Source organism: Polypterus senegalus, chromosome 4 (assembly GCF_016835505.1).
Source record: "Polypterus senegalus isolate Bchr_013 chromosome 4, ASM1683550v1, whole genome shotgun sequence".
Lineage (NCBI taxonomy): Eukaryota > Metazoa > Chordata > Cladistia > Polypteriformes > Polypteridae > Polypterus > Polypterus senegalus.
The window spans coordinates 190,567,544-190,587,399 of record NC_053157.1 but is presented as its reverse complement, the minus strand read 5'-3'; the positions used below and the strand labels follow the sequence as shown (position 1 = coordinate 190,587,399).

General features: G+C 35.9%; 1 protein-coding gene across 2 annotated transcripts in view; it reads right to left on the bottom strand.

Annotated features, from left to right (window-relative positions):
- Positions 1-5,266: 5,266 nt before the first annotated feature.
- Positions 5,267-19,856, bottom strand: part of smox (spermine oxidase) — a 126,854-nt gene continuing 112,264 nt past the window's right edge. For both annotated transcript variants that reach the window (XM_039751818.1, XM_039751819.1), the window contains exons 3-7: positions 16,868-17,094; positions 16,159-16,332; positions 15,065-15,773; positions 7,957-8,117; positions 5,267-5,730 (exon numbers count right to left, since the gene is read on the bottom strand). In XM_039751818.1, the coding sequence (XP_039607752.1) occupies positions 5,578-5,730; positions 7,957-8,117; positions 15,065-15,773; positions 16,159-16,332; positions 16,868-17,094 (1,424 nt within the window). In that variant the 3' untranslated portion in view covers positions 5,267-5,577. The remainder of the gene's footprint in view (positions 5,731-7,956; positions 8,118-15,064; positions 15,774-16,158; positions 16,333-16,867; positions 17,095-19,856) is intronic.

Below are 19,856 nucleotides of genomic sequence, written 5' to 3'. Positions count from 1 at the left end.
CTGTGCCAATGTATCCCGACAAGTTTAATACATGCTTTAATGCATTTCATTGTGAAAATGATATCAAGTATACATCTTACTACTCTAAAATGTTCAGAGAGCTGTAATATCATAAATATAATGGATTCTGTGTGGCGCCTACATGCTCCTGTCTATGAAAGACAGGACCTGTTTAAGAAGCACATAGTGATTAATGACAGGTTCGGGGAACACATGCTACTTTTGATACAATTGTATTTGAGAAATTGTAGTAAATTAAACATTGATTTTAAGATGAAGTTTACAATGTTCTACTTTAATGACAAAATAAACTATGAGATTAAAGTGGAAATTTTGAGATTAAAGTCTACATTTCAACCTTTTTTTTCTTCACTGTGTCCCTATTTTTTTCTTTTCTCTGTGCCCTAATACGCTTCCGTATGACACTTTGACGATGGGCTACAACTCGCCTTTTCACCTCAACTTTGACATCTGACCACTTCTTTTTTATTTCGGGCACTTTCTGAATTTGAACTTTCGATTGTCTCTGCCATGCTGTATCACTCCATCATTTTCCTTTTGTTGCTTATTCCACTGCTTAAGCCAACAAATAGTGCGTTTTTCATTACCTCCTTTTTGTATTCGCTGAAGTTTTTTTTTTTTATACTTTTGAAATTGTCTTCACAAAACGCTGAAAGTAACAGGCTATTTCTATTGATTTGCATTTTTAAAGGGGCATAATTCTGGGAGTAGTCAGAGTGGGGCAGCATTTAAGGAATTTAAGGAGCCGAAGTGTGTGGACGGCGACTTATGCATGAATTTGTGAATCTGAATTTTTTTGTGCGTATGCACATTTTAACTTTTGTCCATACGCCATGTTTTAGTGTGAATTCTATACATGGTGATATACATGATTGCACGTGAAGCCAGGATGCATATAGTGTCCACACAATTTTGACAGGTTAGTAAAATTGTTTTGGTGAAATGGAGATGCCACAACAATCAGAGACCATTGTACCACAGCAGCCTTCTTCTACCATCATAGATGTTGTAACAATCCAGGTTCTTCCTTTGCCACTGATAACTTTAGTGCCGGATTACTGTTTGTCTAAAACCTCCTCCTATACCTCTTCACCAGACAGTACAAGACTGGTGTTATATTTGTAGTTAGAAGTGTACAGAGTGAAGGGAGAAGGAGACAGAACTGTTGCCTGTGGTGCTTCAGTGTTACATCCATAGCAGACATACCGTCCTTGAGTCTCACAAACTGCAGTCAGTTGGGTGATAGTCTATTATGCAGGACACCATAGGCTTATCCACTTACATATATCTGAGTTTAGCTATTAACAGAGATGGCTGTATGGTAATGACAAAGATGGAATTGACTTCACCAGCCTGCGGAAAGGAGTGATTTTAAAACGCCAAGCTGAGGAAAACTTTAGGAACTGATCGATGACATTTATCATTTGATTATGCATTTTACCAGTAAAAAATTATGAAAACAAGTATGATAATGCAATTTAAGAATATTTAATGGGGGTAGGTACAACTACCCTATGTGGAGAAACTGTTTCAGAGAGTGTTATTAGTTATTACAGCTTGCCTACAGCCTCCAAGATGGCGAGATGCAAAACTAAGACCCAGTATGAACAGAGAGGGGGAAAACGAGTTACTCTGCTGGGTGATCCAGGAGGCATGTACCTCCTTTGGTTGATATAAATTCTTTGTGGAAACTATTCCCAAACACTTAAATGCTTTATAAAATGTTATTGATGAAACATTTTTTATTGCCAATGTTTTCTGATGTTTTAACAGGGTTAGATAGATAGATAGATAGATAGATAGATAGATAGATAGATAGATAGATACTTTATTAATCCCAAGGAAAAATTCACATAATCCAGCAGCACCATACTGATACAAAAAACAATATTAAATTAAAGAGTAATAAAAATGCAGGTAAAAACAGACAAAAACTTTGAGTAATGTTAGCGTTTAACCCCCGGGTGGAACTGAAGAGTCGAGTTAACCAATCAGTAGAAAATTTGAAGTAATTCTGAAGTACAGTGCTTTTCTGTAAAAATGGCAATAGTAATAATTATAATAATATTAATAATAAGTAGTGTTAACACTAGAATTACCAGGGCCTACAAAAAAACTCCGGCCCACCTTAAATCCGTTTTCATCCTCTGTTACAGATTCAAACCAAATGTATTTGTGTACTGTATAATATTAACAATAACAGAAGCTATCTATTGAAAACAGCAACTATAGGAGGCAGTCAGGATCGAACCGGGGACTCTTGATTACAAGTCAGCAAATCTTACCACTACACCACAGAAGCTGTTGTATCATTCTTCAACTTTTTGTGAAAGTATTTATTTGATTGTTGGATTTTAGGTTTTACACATTATATAGTTTATGCCAACATTTTGTCATTTACTACTAAAACATGAAAAACGTTTCTAGTTTAACAATGTGTTTACACAGATTAGTGTAGAAACGGAACACACATGAAATGCATGTGCTCCAAATAACGATCTATTATTTCCACTCTAAAACTCCAGCACTTCACTCCCAGATAATCAATCAAGGCATGAGCTGGGAGAACATTGTGCATGTTCTGCGGCGGTGGGGGGATGGGATACCAGGCTGCTTGCTGCTTGTCTTTATCGGCACATTTACAGGACAAAAGACGCTGACGGAGAGCTGCTAACAGATTTAAGGTGGGCCGGATCTACAAGTTTTTTCGTAGGCTCTGGTAATTCTAGTGTTAACAGTACCATAAAAATCATCAGATACAGTGTGTGTATACATTATATGTTCTAATATAGTACTTAAGTGTTAAAGAGATACATGGGTCCTTGTTTATCATTTATCCATCATCATTCCTGTGGAGATGTATCCAAAGGTGAGTGTGACCAGCAGTGTACAAAAAATCTGCACATACAGAAACCTTACAGTATTCCAGGCCAGGGAGTCAAAGAGTAGCATCCATCTGAGGACTTACAGGGGAGTCTGAGTGTTTGGTCAACATTTCAAAGAAGGTTTTATCTCTTGTAATTAGTCCAAGAGCTCTTCAGCTAGAAAGCATGAGAAGATGACTGTAAGGACTTGCACTGTATGAAAGTTAAATCAACAGGTCAGCAGTCATACATAGGTTTTACATTGTTCTGAATCAAATAAAAACTAAACTCAAGTTCCTTAAAAGTTTAAAAGCCAAAATGTCCCAAACTAGGAAGCCGTCAAATCATTATGAAGTGAGAAAGGTACACAGACACTTAAACTTCCATCCACCTCCTAGCCTGTATTTTTTTCAACTACACCCCAGGCAGGTAAAATGACTTACTCAGGGTCTCAGAGTTGAGTTAGAAACAGGTTTGGCCAAGACAATACTTTTATTAAAGAGTTTTTGCACGCAAAGTGTAAATTGTGTGATATGTCATATTTTTTAAATCACAAAAAAACTGCACTAGGAAAGTTAATGACTGGTTAAACCTTGCTTCTCTTATTTCATTTTGGGTTTGTACAGAAAACAGAAATAATTTACAAATTATGTGTCTCTTCGTGGTGGTTTGAAATAAAAACCTTGCCTGTCAAGGTTGTATATGCTGCATATGGTCCGTGTACTTTTTGGTATTTGAAATTTTATTTTAGAAGCAAAAAGGAAAAAACGAAAATGAAAGGATTTTCAGATTTTGATTTTTGATCAAAGAATAAAATGAGGGAAAATAAGGTATTTTTTAATTCTATGGTAACAAATAGCAGTCATAAACTTAAAATTACACATACTTTTCTGGATTTATTTGTGATTCAAATAATGAAAGTGTAATAGCTCAAAAACAACAAAAACAAACATATTTTTGTTGTCTGATACTGGAAGTACTTCTTCTGCGTGATTTTTGACAACAAGTGCGAACAGTCCTCCTCACAACACATTGATCGACAGCCTTGAAGTTTGTCACCTTTATCTCCAAATGTGTGTCAAAGAGTCAACAGCCTGAGATTTGCTCAGCACAAAACTTTCTAACATTTCTCGCAGAAATCCTTCTCGCTTCTCCGTGTTCATATGACAGACGCTCAGATATAATTTTCGATGGCATGTCTTGTTTTACCATCTCTAAAATCACGTCCGAGTACTGTTCCAACATCATGATGATGGTCCAGTCTACACACCAGTGACCAGTGTTTGCTGCAAGTGGCGCATTACCTGACCAGGTTGTTGATCTACAAAAACATCCGGTTCAGACAAAATAAATACAGGGTGTTTTCTCGTTTCTTGCATTTTTCTTTTCTGATGTGCGAAAGAACAAAAGGAAAAAAGTAACTGTTTAGCGTTTTTCATTTTTCCCTTTTAAGTTGAAAATCAAATAAGTGTCTCAGAACATACAGTATATGATCATTGATGAGCCACTGTCTATCAACTAGAGGTTCAGTTTGAGATTTGACCACAGAAAGGTGATTCTACCAAATCTAGTTTTCTAGCCATTTACAATGAGAGAGAAAATGTTCAGAATATTCTTTCTAGCCTCCTTTCCTTAGAGGGTGAACAAAAGGGATCCTCAATAGGTCTGCCACACTACACACAATACACTTACCTCAATCGGAGTGCCAGATGACCTTGTAGTGACCAGAATCTATGTGTAGATTCATAACTAGGGACCTCCAGATTAATAGTCTATTTATCACAAACCCATTCTGTTGGGGCTAGAACAGAGCAATTGATGGGTGGGGCTCTTGATAGTAGCCAGCACTGTTAAAATTGGAAAAGCCAGGATGCATATGGTGTCCACACAATTTTGACAGGTTAATAAAATTGTTTTGGTGAAATGGAGATGCCACAACAATCAGAGATCACTGTACCAGAGCAGCCTTCTTCTACCACCATAGATGTTGAAACAATCCAGGTTCTTCTTTTGCCGTTAATGACTTTAGTGCTGGATTACTGTTTGCCTAAAACCTCCTTCTATACCTGTTCACCAGAAGTACAAGACTAAAGGTGATATACTGTAGCTGTAGATCCATCAGCTCTTGCAAGGCTCCTCCAAAGCCATGGTTCAACCATCACAATTGTAATAAGATATATATTTTGGGTGTGCATGTTTGTTACCCAGAAATAGGTTTTTGGCATTTTAATAGACTTTAAAAGACTTTTCCTTCCTCAAGCAATTTTTATTTTAATTAGCACCTTTCATACTGCACACAACTGCAAGGTGCTTTAGAGAACCAAAGAAATACTTTTTTTCCCCTAATACTTATTGACACTAAAGGATTCACTGTAATCTAATTCTGCATTAATAATCTGATATGCTTTATTAGATTTACTTTTTATAACACTTAATGCAGAAGGCACTTACAAAAACAGAAAAATGATAGAAATGTTAAAATCGATTATTTTCAACTTACAAAAAGAATGTATCAATCAGGAAAAATAGTACAAGACGGATGAAAGCACCTTTTCTCTGCTAACATTACAGTACATCTCAAAATAAGCTCTACATAATTCTAGTTTAAAAACCAGAGAAGATTAAAAAAGTATCCTACTAAATATAAAAAAGACACATTAGACACACATCCGTATCACTAGTCAGTGGTTCTTTAAATGCTAGGCTTTGCAGTGTCTTCATTGTACATGTCCTGGTACATCTCGATGAGGTTAGCTGCCACTCTCTGGCCGGACAGCAAAGCACCATGACTTGTGGAATAATACTTCCTGTGGGTGGATTCTCCAGCAAACAAGACCTGCAGAGGCTATGAAAAACAAAACTATTTATTTAGATATACAATAGTGGCCATTACTTACAAGAGAAAAGTGCAGTAAGATATTTTTATTCTTTACACAGTTATGATTTGTTGACAGGAACAAATGGCACAATTACATTGTTGAAGGATAAAATTATTTTTAAAGTGAAATGAATAGATGTACAAGGCACAAAAAAAGAAAAAGTTTTTAAAAGGAATATCTGAAATTATTTGCAAAAATGCATTCTTAATAACAAAATTAATCTGAAACTCCATCAATGTATTCTTTTTTCACTACTTTAGTCACTTTAGGCCAGCCTGTATACTAATACTGCTGTGCAGAGTGGAGGCAGAACCTCTGTGTTTTTTCCAGTTTATTCTGGGGTTTGTCAGTGTTGTGTTCTTGCTCCTACTCTGTTCAGTGCTTTCATGTACTGGCTGTTGGGCAGGGTCATGGTATCCAGGGGCTGTGTGGCATCTGTTGGTGAAGATTCACCAAAAAGTTATTAATCTGGACTTTTCCAGTGATGCTGTGATATTCGCAGAGTCAATGGAGGCTCTGATCGGGGCTCTCGAGAGACTGAGCGAGGAGTCTGAGTGTCTGGGCTTGCGAGTGTCCACCATAAATACCTAGATTCAGGCCTTTAATGACCCCTGGGGCACAACCATCGGCAATGTGTCTGTCTCGAGAGACTGATCAGGTGTATTACATGGTTACATGAACAAATTAATACACAATAATAGAGGATGCTATGACAGTTTCCAGACAATGACTTTGAAAACAGGCCCTGTAACAGTAAGTGTGAAGTTTGTATGTTCTACTTGTGTCAGTGAGGGTTTTACTCTCACATCTCAAAGATGTTACCAGGATAGTCACCAGGTCTCTGTGAACCACAAAATTGTATTTACATGAGTTTATAAAATGGAAGGGTGGTTGCTGCATATCATTGAGTACATTTTTCTTTCTTCAGATGAGCAAATTACTAGAATTTCTTTGATTTTAATTCCATTTACAGCACAACCTTTCATTACAATTTATAACATACCCATCAATGCTCCCTGTTGAAGATCCGCTGTATCACACGTGAAGACGATTGCAACTACTTAAATGCTTTCTTGAAAGCAGGTACCACAACTAGTGCATCTGTGATGAACCATAAATGCTGTTGGGTCAGCCAGGTTGTCAGACTATCAGTCTTCTCAATCTGGGCAAATGTAACGTTTGCCCAACTTGCACAGTGTGTGGATTTTAAATTTATGCCATTATTCATCTTTATATTAATAGATCACTCCATGAAAGACAATGACAAATGACAATAATCCTCTCCTATAAAAGATTATTGATAATAAACACTAAAGGCTGTATCTATTCACACAGTTTCTGACTGGACCTCTTCCATTACATGGTCCGCCGGATGCTTTATCTATCCCAGCAGGATAAGGTGCAAGACATGAATTAATTTAAGGTGTACCACTCGACCAAACAAATTCAGACACACACTCACATGGGGCAGGTAAAGGTAACTTTACTTACTTTTTAAAAGACTCTTCAATCTTCTATCTGGACTTTTCAAGAAGATTATACAGTGATGGGGGAAAAAATTGCAGGCAATGCAGCAGATCATCTTACTACACCAACCATGGCAGGTGGTGTGGAGAATGTAAGAATTGCCTGCCAGGTCATAGAGCCAAAATTCATCTTATCCTCATACATTGCTAGTTCAATTTTTCATAACCAAAATTATTTCTTAAATAAAAAATCTAAGTAAAACTTTGGCTATACTTTGTAGCATGAAAAAAAATATTATTTTTTTTGTTAGGCTGAAGCTACATTCTTTATAAAGTTGCAAACCACAACTGGTATAGGCACCACCAAATGTTCAATAATTACTTTTAATTAATTCCTAAAGGTTTGAAACATGCTGGATAAGTCGTGCTACAATTAAACATTACCCATTATATGACACAATGGAGAATAAAGTGATCCCACAAATGCATTATTTATGTACTTCCCAGTATCAAAGTCTGGCTTCTCTATTACAAACAAGCCACATAATGAAACCCAGAACTGATGGATGTATAGACAGTATTATTGTTTGATTGTTTTTGATGGGCTCTACAGATCAACATGTAGAGGGAATCTGTCTTCACCTGAAATAATAAACATGTAACTGCACAATGTGCTTAGCCACACTGGGGAAAAACATACAACAATGTTCTTTTTATAACACTTACAGGTGATTTTGTGCTTTCAGCATAAGGCAATGGCATGGCAAGCTTCTCTACATCAGTCCCAGTTGAGCCCACACGAGTGAAAGAGTAGGATCCACGTATGTAGGGGTTGCTTCCCCAGGCAGAGCGCAAGATCCTGCAAGGTTTTGGAATGTTTTGGTTCCCTGGAAAGAAAAAACAAAAGCAAAATACAAAATTAATAATGAATAAAAAAAAAGTAACTAAATGTAATTATCATAGTAGAAGAAACTTCACTTCTATATTGCATTACTTCAACAACAATTATTTTCTCTCTATTGTTGGTGACAAGTCAACTGAAAACAAACTCTGGGGACAGTTAAAGTTACAATTAAAGTTACATTTCAAAGCAATATATTGTATTTTATACATTTCAGTCATATTTAAATGATATATATACATATACATACACACACATACATACACACAAACATACATATACCTAAATTAAATATATATAATTAACATCTCTGCCTTTCCACTTCTGAAATGTAAAAAGTCTTGCAAAACCTATTAATAAGCTGAAAAACATTTATTGTCACAATTAAGTTAAAAATTGCTTAGAAGTGATTTCATGCTAATTCGCCTAAAATTATAATTCAGTTAAGTGACACCACAAAAATATTTTTATCAAAAGAATGCCATAGCAGGATGCCAATATAAATTCAGCTTAATAGCAAAATGTCACCCTTCAAATGTATTACTTTATTCATTACATAGCTGTTAAAAGATTAATCAGAATGAAAAAACTAAGATAATTTATCTCATATTTTGAAGTTTTTCCTTTTTTAAAGGCGATATATAGGAGACAAGAAAATCTGTCAGTGACAAGAATTATCTTCTATTGAATTTATGGAGAATTTCAATATAATGAAAGATTTAGATGAATCAAATATACAACTGTGAAATGTGTAAATTTAAGAACTTTGCAGTAGAAGCAGCATACAGTACAAATTAACTCTGTAAATCCAATTTTTAAATACTATTATTCCATCATTTTAAGCCCGAAAATTTGACATTAAACTCAGTTTATTCCTTTCAGTTAAGCAAGCAGCAACTGTCAGCAACATCACTCAATTTACCAATTACTGCTTTACCTCTTACTTTGCCAGATGTAGGAAACGACATAAAGCGATACTCATTTTTCTAGAAATTATTGTATTTACTAGTCTGATTATATTAAGCAACAGGTTTCAGCTTTTGCACTTAGTGTGTCACGCCGCACACACACTTGGAATTAGCAAAATAATCTAGTAGCACTCTCAGCAAGGTAATGAGGATTCAAATTCCAATTACTGAAGATTATAAAAATGCAGAGTATACTTGATTGTTTTATACAGTTTGAGAAGCAATCATGAACAAATGAGACCAAAATGGAAGCCACGTACATCTGTAGTCTGATGGCTTGCAGAATATCTAATTGACAGAGGGTGAGAGTTTCACAGTTCAAAAGGACACATACACAAAACTGTGAGTGTTAACACAGAGAGCAAGATCTTGATTATGAGACTAAAATAGTAATAACAACAATCATATCTTGGTCCAAAAGAAAAATTTGATGAGAAAAATGACCATAATCAGATGAAACTCAAATCATCACAGTGGATAACACCACCGATATATAAGCAATTGCAAATAGCAGAAAAAATTAAATCAAACTTATTCAACTCTGAAATTGTATTTCTTTTATGTTTTTTGTTGTAGTAAATACAGGAACATGAAGTGTACGCCATAGCAGTTAATACTGATGTGTCGATGTATCATGGATTTGGGTTAAAATCAAGGCCTGTTCATTGTCTAAACAGTATGAGGAGTTTGCATTTTCTCATATTCACATACAGTATCTCCAGACAGTCTGGTTTCTCTCAAGCTCTTAAAGGAATATTCCACGAAATTATACATTTGTATCTGTTACTTACCCTGTGTTGTCTGTAAAAATGACTAAGAAACATTTATAATCTCAAGTTTTCCTGGAGAATGAAGGTCACAAAGCTTATGACACAACAAGCTTCAAAAGTAAGAAGCCATCATAAAACCGTTCTCCTTGAAAACAGATTAAAACATTTTTTGCAATTGCTTCAAACACCACAGGGCATACAACAAACAAAATAAATAACATTTTGGGTTGGAGTCTTCCTTTAAAGATGTGAATGTTAACTATATTGGCAACTATAAACCAGTCTTGTGACAGTATGTCCTCCAAAAGACTGGAGTCCCTTCCAGGGCTGGTTTATGCTTTGCACCCAATGTGGCATTGATAGGTTTTGAAACCCCTTAACTCTGTAAATATGTAATAGGGTTGCTTTAGTTTAACAAATGACTTAGAACACAAGTTCCTCTTTTTCTAAAGTTTCATAAATAATCAAGTTTCATTCAGCCATTTGCATGTTTGATTGTGTCTTGAGTGACAAATTCAGGCCACTGTAAGCTATCATCAGTTATGGCAGATACTAATTACACTGAATTAGTTATTTTATTAAATGTATATGCTATATAATTAACTTGTCAATGCACATTTTGAGTTAACTTTTAAGTATAACGGAATATTTTATGTGTGACAAAAAAAAGTTAGTCATTATTGTGAAAGGTAGATCAGAAAAATTATGCAGCACCTGAGTGTCAATAATAAATACAGTGTTGCTGCCAACAGCACAGAACAGTAGCCAGGACTTTACAGGATGTCGGTATAATTCAAGAGGTCAACCTCTGAGTTGCTGTCCATCTGCTGAATTCTCCTGACGTCCCGTGATACTCTTTATAGAAGAGCAGCTTCTCCACCTGAGCCCACTTTGAATTTCATTAACCCTAATTAGTCTTTCCTTGCAAAACAATGTACATATGACATGATATCCGGCACAGGTGGACTTAATTCAGTACTCATTGATTCCAACAGTTTCTTGGCCTACTGAGAGCCAGGAAAGGACACTGACTATGGACTTCCAGCTGAACAGCACTGAACTGACCAGAAAACCCAAATCAATGAAATATCCTGGACCTCAAAGTAATCATTTTGTTCTGGTCACCTTAACCTCTACTTCGGAGTTCCAATAACAATACTGGAGTTTTAATCACAAGGTTCAATCAGCTTACGAGGATAACAACAAGTAATTAATTTTTGTCTTCTTTTCCACAAAATTAAAGTTGCTTATGGTATGGGAGAATGATGAAAGATTGAATGTTGGTTGAATAAGGAAGGTTTCACTATGCAGTAGATATGGCAATGCTTTTATTAAACAGAAAAGATCCTAAATTTGAAAATGATCTGAAATGCAGTTAAATTAGCTCCCTATATTTCTGTTCAGTTAGTTTCAACTCATTTGAATTCAGTTTATTCTTAAATAGCCGTCTTGACTGAATACAAGCTGAGTGAGCTTACAAAGACATACAAATGCAAAAAAACAGAAATGGGTGTAACTCTCAGCATTTACTTAGACAGATGTACTGTATATAGCTAAGTAATCAGTTATACTGATTGATAAAATCTGATTAAAGTCTTGGATCAGTGGTGCTTTGGAATGTGCAAAGCTAAAGTGTGGCTTACCTCAGTCATGTGTAAATTTAAATCCTCAGTATTTGGCTCTCTAAAATGTTCATGCATCCCTTAATTTAACACATTGTTTATCCATTAATCTTGTTTACTTCCTACTTTAGCTAGAAGATTTCTAGCCGGACACTCACTTTCATTATCTGCTGTCAACCATGTTTACTGCTCCTCTCAAATCCTGTCAGATTCTCTCTCCAGACTTCCAAAAAAGACATCCTGCTGTGCACAATTTAACCGGAGATAGTTCTAAATATAGGCCTATCTCACTAGGGCAGGTAAGCTGTGAGAAAATTAATACCCTGTCAATATCTACAGGTAAGGAATATTTCATGATTTTAAGATTAGATAGATAGCAAAGTGCTTTTAGTATAACAACTAAAGCATTAGACTGTAATCCACAAGGGTGCAGGTTCAGCTCCCTAATCTTCTTTGCTATGTGACCGTACCCTTAATAGATAGTCTCTGTTGTTTTTTTTGTTGCAGGTGTAGCATAGGTGGGTTGACCAACTTGGTCAATGTCATATGGTGAAGGGGAGCCATTGATCAATCAGGAAATCATGGAGTTTAATGCTACTTGCTCACCCAGGCAACAACATGTACTTTAAAGTTGACTTGTTGTTTTGCTGTCCCTTCAACAGTGAAAAATAAGCTTGTTTGGTTGAGTTAATAGTTATTAGAATTGCCTCCATTTCACAGGTCCTATTACGTTCTACTGTACGTACACATTGGAAGGTTGAGTAGTAGTAGAGGCTGACAAGGAGGGTGATAATCTGAAGGACACATGTATGTCTGCGCTGCAGTGCTAAATGCTCAGCTGTCTTTTTGTTAAGATTCTCGTACTCATTCAGAAGAATATATTAAATCCACTGTATTTATAGGCTTTATTGATACATTTTTAGCAAGTGGTATCCTACCAACTGCAGATCTAAATTCACCTCCATAAAGCTGAAATATTGTGCTCTTCCTCAACTCAGACCTGCATTGTTAATTTAATGTATACAACCATATCATTCTTGACAGACTTGATTTGGAGGTGATTAAGTTTAAAAATCAATAAAAAAAAGCAATTACTTAAAGACATGTGAATTCAGTAGCTGATAAACCAAGCAGTGGATATATGGCCAATTTCACTTTTTCATCACCGTTTACCAACACACTTTTACTAGAAGGCAAAGCCTGTCCCTGCTGCAAATTGTAAAACTGACATGGGATTGACATTTGGTCAATTTTAAGGCCACTTTATCTTCTTTATATAATATGCTACCATGGCTGTTTCTTTGTCTGTCCAGGATTTTAAATCACTTGTAGCTCGCAATCTGTTTAACTTATTAACCTGAAATTTGGTACACATATACAACATGACGTCTTCTATACGCTTTCAGGGTGATAATTGACCTCCAAGGTTATCCATCCATCCATTTTCCAACCCGCTGAATCTGAACACAGGGTCACGGGGGTCTGCTGGAGCCAATCCCAGCCAACACAGGGCACAAGGCAGGGACCAATCCCGGGCAGGGTGCCAACCCACCGCAGGACACACACAAACACACCCACAAACCAAGCACACACTAGGGCCAATTCAGAATCACCAATCCACCTAACCTGCATGTCTTTGGACTGTGGGAGGAAACCCACGCAGACACGGGGAGAACAAGCAAACTCCACGCAGGGAGGACCCGGGAAGCGAACCCGGGTCTCCTAACTGCGAGGCACTCACTGTGCCACCGTGCTGCCCGACCTCCAAGGTTATTCCTCTTTTTATTTTTATTTTATTTTATTGTAGAATCAACTCTCAGCAACGTCCGTGCAAGGCATGCGTACAGGCGCTGTTCTCTGCCATCACTTCCCCTAGCTCTTCATATCTTAAATCATTCTTGAGGCAGATCGAACACTTAAGTGCCAGCTTAAGTGAAAAATTAAGGAAAACGTACTAAGTAATTGCAACACAAACACCGACGTAGTCAGTTTTAACATGAAAAGATGCCGACAGAAGAAGAGAAGAAGCGGGCTGCTAGGGTGGAGTAAAGCATAGCTGCTCAGGAAACAGCAAGTGTATCAACCTCGGAGAAAACTAATGCTAAACGTACAGAGAAAGAGGATGAAAACTGTAAGTCAGGTGTATTCACTGCACGTTATCCGTTCAGTGCACTGTTACTGGCCATGACTAATTACTATAGCACAACCCAACTATGGACATATGGGAGGACACAACAAGAGCATGCACAATTCATAAAGCGCCAGAAATAAACTCCAGATCTCTGGAGCTTTGAAGTAACACTTTTAACCACCTTGCAGGGAATACATGAACACTTAGAAGTCTACAAAGGATAGGGTGGGGCCTTCATAAAAACCACATAAGAAAAAGGACTGCATTTCACACAGTTATCTTAAATCCGCCCAAGCATTACACAAATGAATGTGTGTGAAATGTTAAACAATGTGTTGACAGTAATACTAGAATTGCATTGAAGCCAAACCCCAAAATGTGAAATGTAAAGAACAGTTTTCAAATGAGACCTGACATACTCTTTAATTAAATCTCAAAATGTGATGTATGAAATGCCTTGTTCACTCAAATTGAACTGAGATGTGAGTGTGGCTTGCAAGCTTATTATTATAGGCACAGTAGCAGAAAAATAAATGCAACAGCAAGCACATTATGGATGTCCAAAATAGATTTTCCCTCACAAGTACTGTTGGTGTTTTGAATTTTACAAATCAACAGAAATCACTTCTCAAAACAGATAGTGTTTTGCTTAAAATAATTATTGCCAGTACCTAATTATATGTCATACTCCATATTCTGATAAAACATAATTTTTGTCTTTATTCATTTAAATATATTCTTGGAACAGTTGCTGTCTATAAAAAACCTACAAAAATAAGTAAAATAAGTAGAGAGATTACCCATGATTATTGTTAATCCTATGCATACCAAGCATTACAACTGAGACTAGGCAGTGACCAGAATTACAAAATCTGATGACTCACATATAAGGAAGCAAAAATAAAATTTTTAAGAATGAAGCATCCTCATACAGTGTTTTGACAGATTTTCATAAGTCATGCTAACTGACAGATGAAACCGATTTTTAGGATTATAGCTATTCTTTGCTTGATGAAATGAAATAAGCTAAAAAATAAAATGTATTATTATTAAATTGCAGCAGACAACCAAAACAAACAGATGACATCTACTTTATCAGCAGGACGCTCTGGTACTGTATGTTAGTGACCATTTTTTTTATCGGAATTTCACAAATGAGTCTCATACATCATCTAGAAATTGTAATTTTAAAAAGAAAAAGCTCATCATTTTATGGGAGATAGTAAAACAGACAAAACTAAATGGAACTGAAATTCTGTGCATTGCTATCCATAAGAATTTAAAAATAATTTGTTGACCCATGCTTAAAGGCAATTAGTTCAGTGAGCGGAGACTATTTTTCTTTTCATAAATAACATAGCTATAGATTAATATTTTCACTTGTTTGTGGTTTTTACCATTTACTTGAGAACACGTTTCTAAAGCAGAAGAAAACAAAGCACCTGTAAATTTCCGGAGAAGTTCGGTGCAGGTCTCTGCAACTGTTTCGTCATCATACTTTTCCATAATAAGAGCTTCGTCACCACAGATCCATCCGCTGAGCATGTACCCATAACGCTCTGGTGGGTAGAGGACATCAAAGCTGCAGATCTTCTTGTACCATAACTCCTCTGGATATGTTAGGTTTTCCAGCTGTGCCTCATCTTCCCACACAAATTGAATACTATTGCATTCAGGGCTCCAGAATGGTTCTGTGAATTCCAGGAATATCTTGTCAGTCGTGCTGATTCCCAGCTTCTCGATGGCCATTACTTTGTCCTCTGGGAGAGCGGGGACAAACATGGTCTCTTGACATTTCTTGAGCACACCAAGAGAAACTGTGACAATAACATGATCTGCAGGAAAGGACTCACAATCTTCACACTCCACGTAGACAGGGTATTCCTGATCTTGACCCGATGAATGCCACTGGTCATTGTTGTGATCTTCACTCTCAGTGATTTCTTTACGCATTGAACGGTTCCAATAAATGCAGCGAACAGGCTTATTTAGCTGCACCATCCGCTTAGGGATGTCCTGTGCCAGAAGCTCCACAATCTTGATAAAGCCGCTCGGAATGACATGATGTGCGCCAGGGATTTCTGTCCATTCACCAAATTCACTCAAGGACACTTCGTCCATGCTAGGGGAACTGCTTTCGCAGCTCTCCACCTAAGAATACATGATGGTACAAATAAAAAAACTGAAGTTATACTTTTTTTTTAGTCTCTTACTTGGCAGGTAAATTGTAACCCAAGATTTTAAACAGTATGCTAACAAATAATGTAATAATAATAATTCTTTGAATTAGCATTTTAAGTTACAGCATTGATTTAAGCCAATTCCTGTTGTATTAACAGTGGGTTTAGGTTGGAACTGACCTTGGATGGAATTCTAGTAATAATATTAATAATTTATTAAAACAACAGGAAAAATAAACACAAACTGTGAGGGAATCGTAAAAGCTATTTAAATAAAAAGGAGATCTAATATGAACAAAATAATTATAATTAACAATTAAACCTTAAATCACACTTAAAGTAAACAGTCCTCATACTTTTAGATATTGCTGCAGCATGGCAAGTTTGAGCTTCCTGGTGGTCTCTGAATCATATGGGTCCAGTTTGATGCGTTTTCTAACCACATCCCTGGTGAATATGCCAACACTGTTTTGGCTCTCGGCGCCAACAGGTTTACCACTCTGAAAAAATTCCTGAGTCAGCTCATAAACCTGTAAAATAATAATAATAATAATAATAATATAAGTATAATTGACAAAAGAAAAACGTCGCTGGGGTGGCTTATTGCTCATAGACAATGTACTTCTGCAAAAAATGTGACACTATCCACAACCATTTTAAAGAAAGAATATCAGTTAAACTTTATTATAGAAAATACATTCAATTTAACCTTACACATTTAATTCAGTATGTAATATTTTGTTTGTAAAAAGATGGTGATTTGTTATGATTTTCTTCACTCACATAATGCAATCACGCCTGCTTTAATCATATTAATTAACATCCCACCATCACCTTATTATATGCACATGTGCTGGTATAATATTTTTAAAGAATAAATTGCAATCAAAATAAATATCTGAATTAATCCAATCTTATAGATATCTGTTAAAAATCAGCATGTTAAAAGCAATTGTGTTAAAATGAATATAATATTTTCAACCACATTACACGTACTGTATATTTTTCTCATTATGAGGTTAACAAGTGAAACCAATTAAAATGCATAGAACACTGAAAACAGACCTCATTGTATAGATCGCTGAATTCCTCAACCAAGTCCTTTGGGATTCTTTTACCACTGTTAGTGAGGTGGTAGGCCACTCCATTTTTGCTGTAGAGGCTGATGCGTCCAACACTCCTTTCCCCTTCAGTAGTTTCTTCCAGGAGGCCATTGTCTTCTGCCAGGTGAAAGACAGGATTTCCAATGGTTCCGTGAATCCAAGTAGCTCCAAGGTCTAAAATAGTGTGCCCTAAACAGACAGAATTAAGAAAAAAAAAAAAAATAAAAAATAAATATATATATATATATATATAGTATATACATAGCTTATGGATAATAAATCTATCCTTTCTTCCCCTTGCATCTTTCATATTAATAATATACTGTTTCCTACATTGTTCACTGTCTATAAATTTAGGGTTTCACATATTATTTTAATGAGAAGGGATACTCTGTTAATGTGAAAGTTGTAAAGATTCTGTTTAGGATGTGTAGAAAATGATAATCCGCTAAATTAAAACAGCTTTTACAATGCAAACTTCAGCTGTGGGACAACAAGCAGGTGAAAAGATTAAACAAAAAGAATGTGCGGTCACTACTTGTTATGGATGATTAAACAGTAGACTTGAAAACCTTTCACTACTATTTGAAGACAGCTGTAATGGGATGCTGGATTGGTGTTTTAAATATAAAGAAAAAACACACATTCGCCTGTCATCTGCTTAAGGAAAAAAAAGGTATGTAATTTTAGGTAAAATAGTGACAATTGTCACCTTAAAGGGTAACATTACATGCCTCACAATCAATCAGACTGCTGCTACATGTTTGCTGTTAATACTTGAGAATCATCTCTTTCTATTTTTGATTATTAATCAGTATAAATGTACAGAAACATAACAGAAGGATTTACACTATATCCGGAAAGTATTCACAGTGCATCAGTTTTTCCACATTTTGTTATGTTACAGCCTTATTCCAAAATGGATTAAATTCATTTTTTTCCTCAGAATTCTACACACAACACCCCATATTGACAACGTGAAAAAAGTTTACTAGAGGTTTTTGCAAATTTATTAAAAATAAAAAAACTGAGAAATAACATGTACATAAATATTCACAGCCTTTGCTCAGTACTTTGTTGATGCACCTTTGGCAGCAATAACAGCCTCAAGTCTTTTTGAATATGATGCCACAAGCTTGGCATACCTATCCTTGGCCAGTTTCGCCCATTCCACTTTGCAGCACCTCTCAAGCTCCATCGGGTTTTTAAGATCTCTCCATAGATGTTCAATCTTGGCTGTGTGCTTAGGGTCGTTGTCCTACTGAAAGATGAACTATCGCCCCAGTCTGAGGTCAAGAGCTCTCTGGAGCAGGTTTTCATCCAGGATGTCTCTGTACATTGCTGCAGTCATCTTTCCCTTTATCCTGACCAGTCTCCCAGTTCCTGCCACTGAAAAACATCCCCACAGCATGATGTTGCCATCGGGTTCTTAGTCACCTCCCTGACTAAAGCCCTACTCCCCTGATCGCTCCTGGTGGTTTTGAACTTCTTCCACTTACGGATGATGGAGGCCACTGTGCTCAATGGGACCTTCAAAGCAGCAGAAATATTTCTGTAACCTTCCCCAGATTTGTACCTCGCAACAATCCTGTCTCGGAGGTCTACAGACTTGACTTCATGCTTGGTTTGTGCTCTGACATGAACTGTGGGACCTTATAGAGACAGGTGTGTGCCTTTCCAAATCATGTCCAATCAACTGAATTTACCACAGGTGGACTCCAATTAAGCTGCAGAAACAATTTAAGGATAATCAGGGAAAACAGGATGCACCTGAGCTCAATTTTGAGCTTCATGGCAAAGGCTGTGAATACTTACGTACATGTGATTTCTCAGTTATTTTATCTATACTAATAAAAGGCAAAGCCCTCACTGACTCACTCACTGACTCATCACTAATTCTCCAACTTCCCGTGTAGGTAGAAGGCTGAAATTTGGCAGGCTCATTCCTTACAGCTTACTTACAAAAGTTGGGCAGGTTTCATTTCGAAATTCTACACGTAATGGTCATAACTGGAACCTATTTTTTCGTCCATATACTATAACTAGCAGAATACCCGCGCTTCGCAGCGGAGAAATAGTGTGTTAAAGAAGGTACAAAAAGAAAAGGAAAATTTTTTAAAATAACGTAACATGATTGTTAATGTAATTGTTTTGTCATTGATATGAGTGTTGTTCTCATATCTATCTATCTCTATCTCTCTCTCTCTATATATATATATACTAGCAAAATACCAGCTTACAGGAGAAGTAGTGTGTTAAAGAAGCAATGAAAAGAAAAGGAAACATTTTGAAAATAACGTAACCTGATTGTCAATGTAATTGTTTTGTCACTGTTGTGAGTGATGAGTGTTGTTGTCATATATATATATATATATATATATATATATATATATATATATATATATATATATATATATATATATATATATATATATATATATATATATATATATATATATATATATATATACACACACATAAATACATACACACATATATACACACAAATACATATATATATATATACATACATACACACACACATATATAAACATATATATACATATACATACATATCTACATATATACACACAGCTATTTCGTATCAGTGCAATACGCTGCTTGTTAAAACGGATGACTCCCGCTCTTACGTGCAAGTCTGCGTGGATATTATGAACTATCGTATTTGTTCAAGTTCTATTTAAATTTTAAATAGAAGGAATTTTATTTAGTCGACAGAAATATCTTTGGTAGGAATGGTAAAACAGACAGGAATATTATTCGTGAATAAATCAACTCAAACCTTAAACAACTTATAATATTTTGCTCTCCATAAAAATATATCCTGTCTAAATTATACAAGTTAGAAATAAAGTAAAATAAAAATAACGTTAAAAGAACAAACATTCAAATTTCTTTACTCTTATGTAATTTTATATAAAAAATAAACT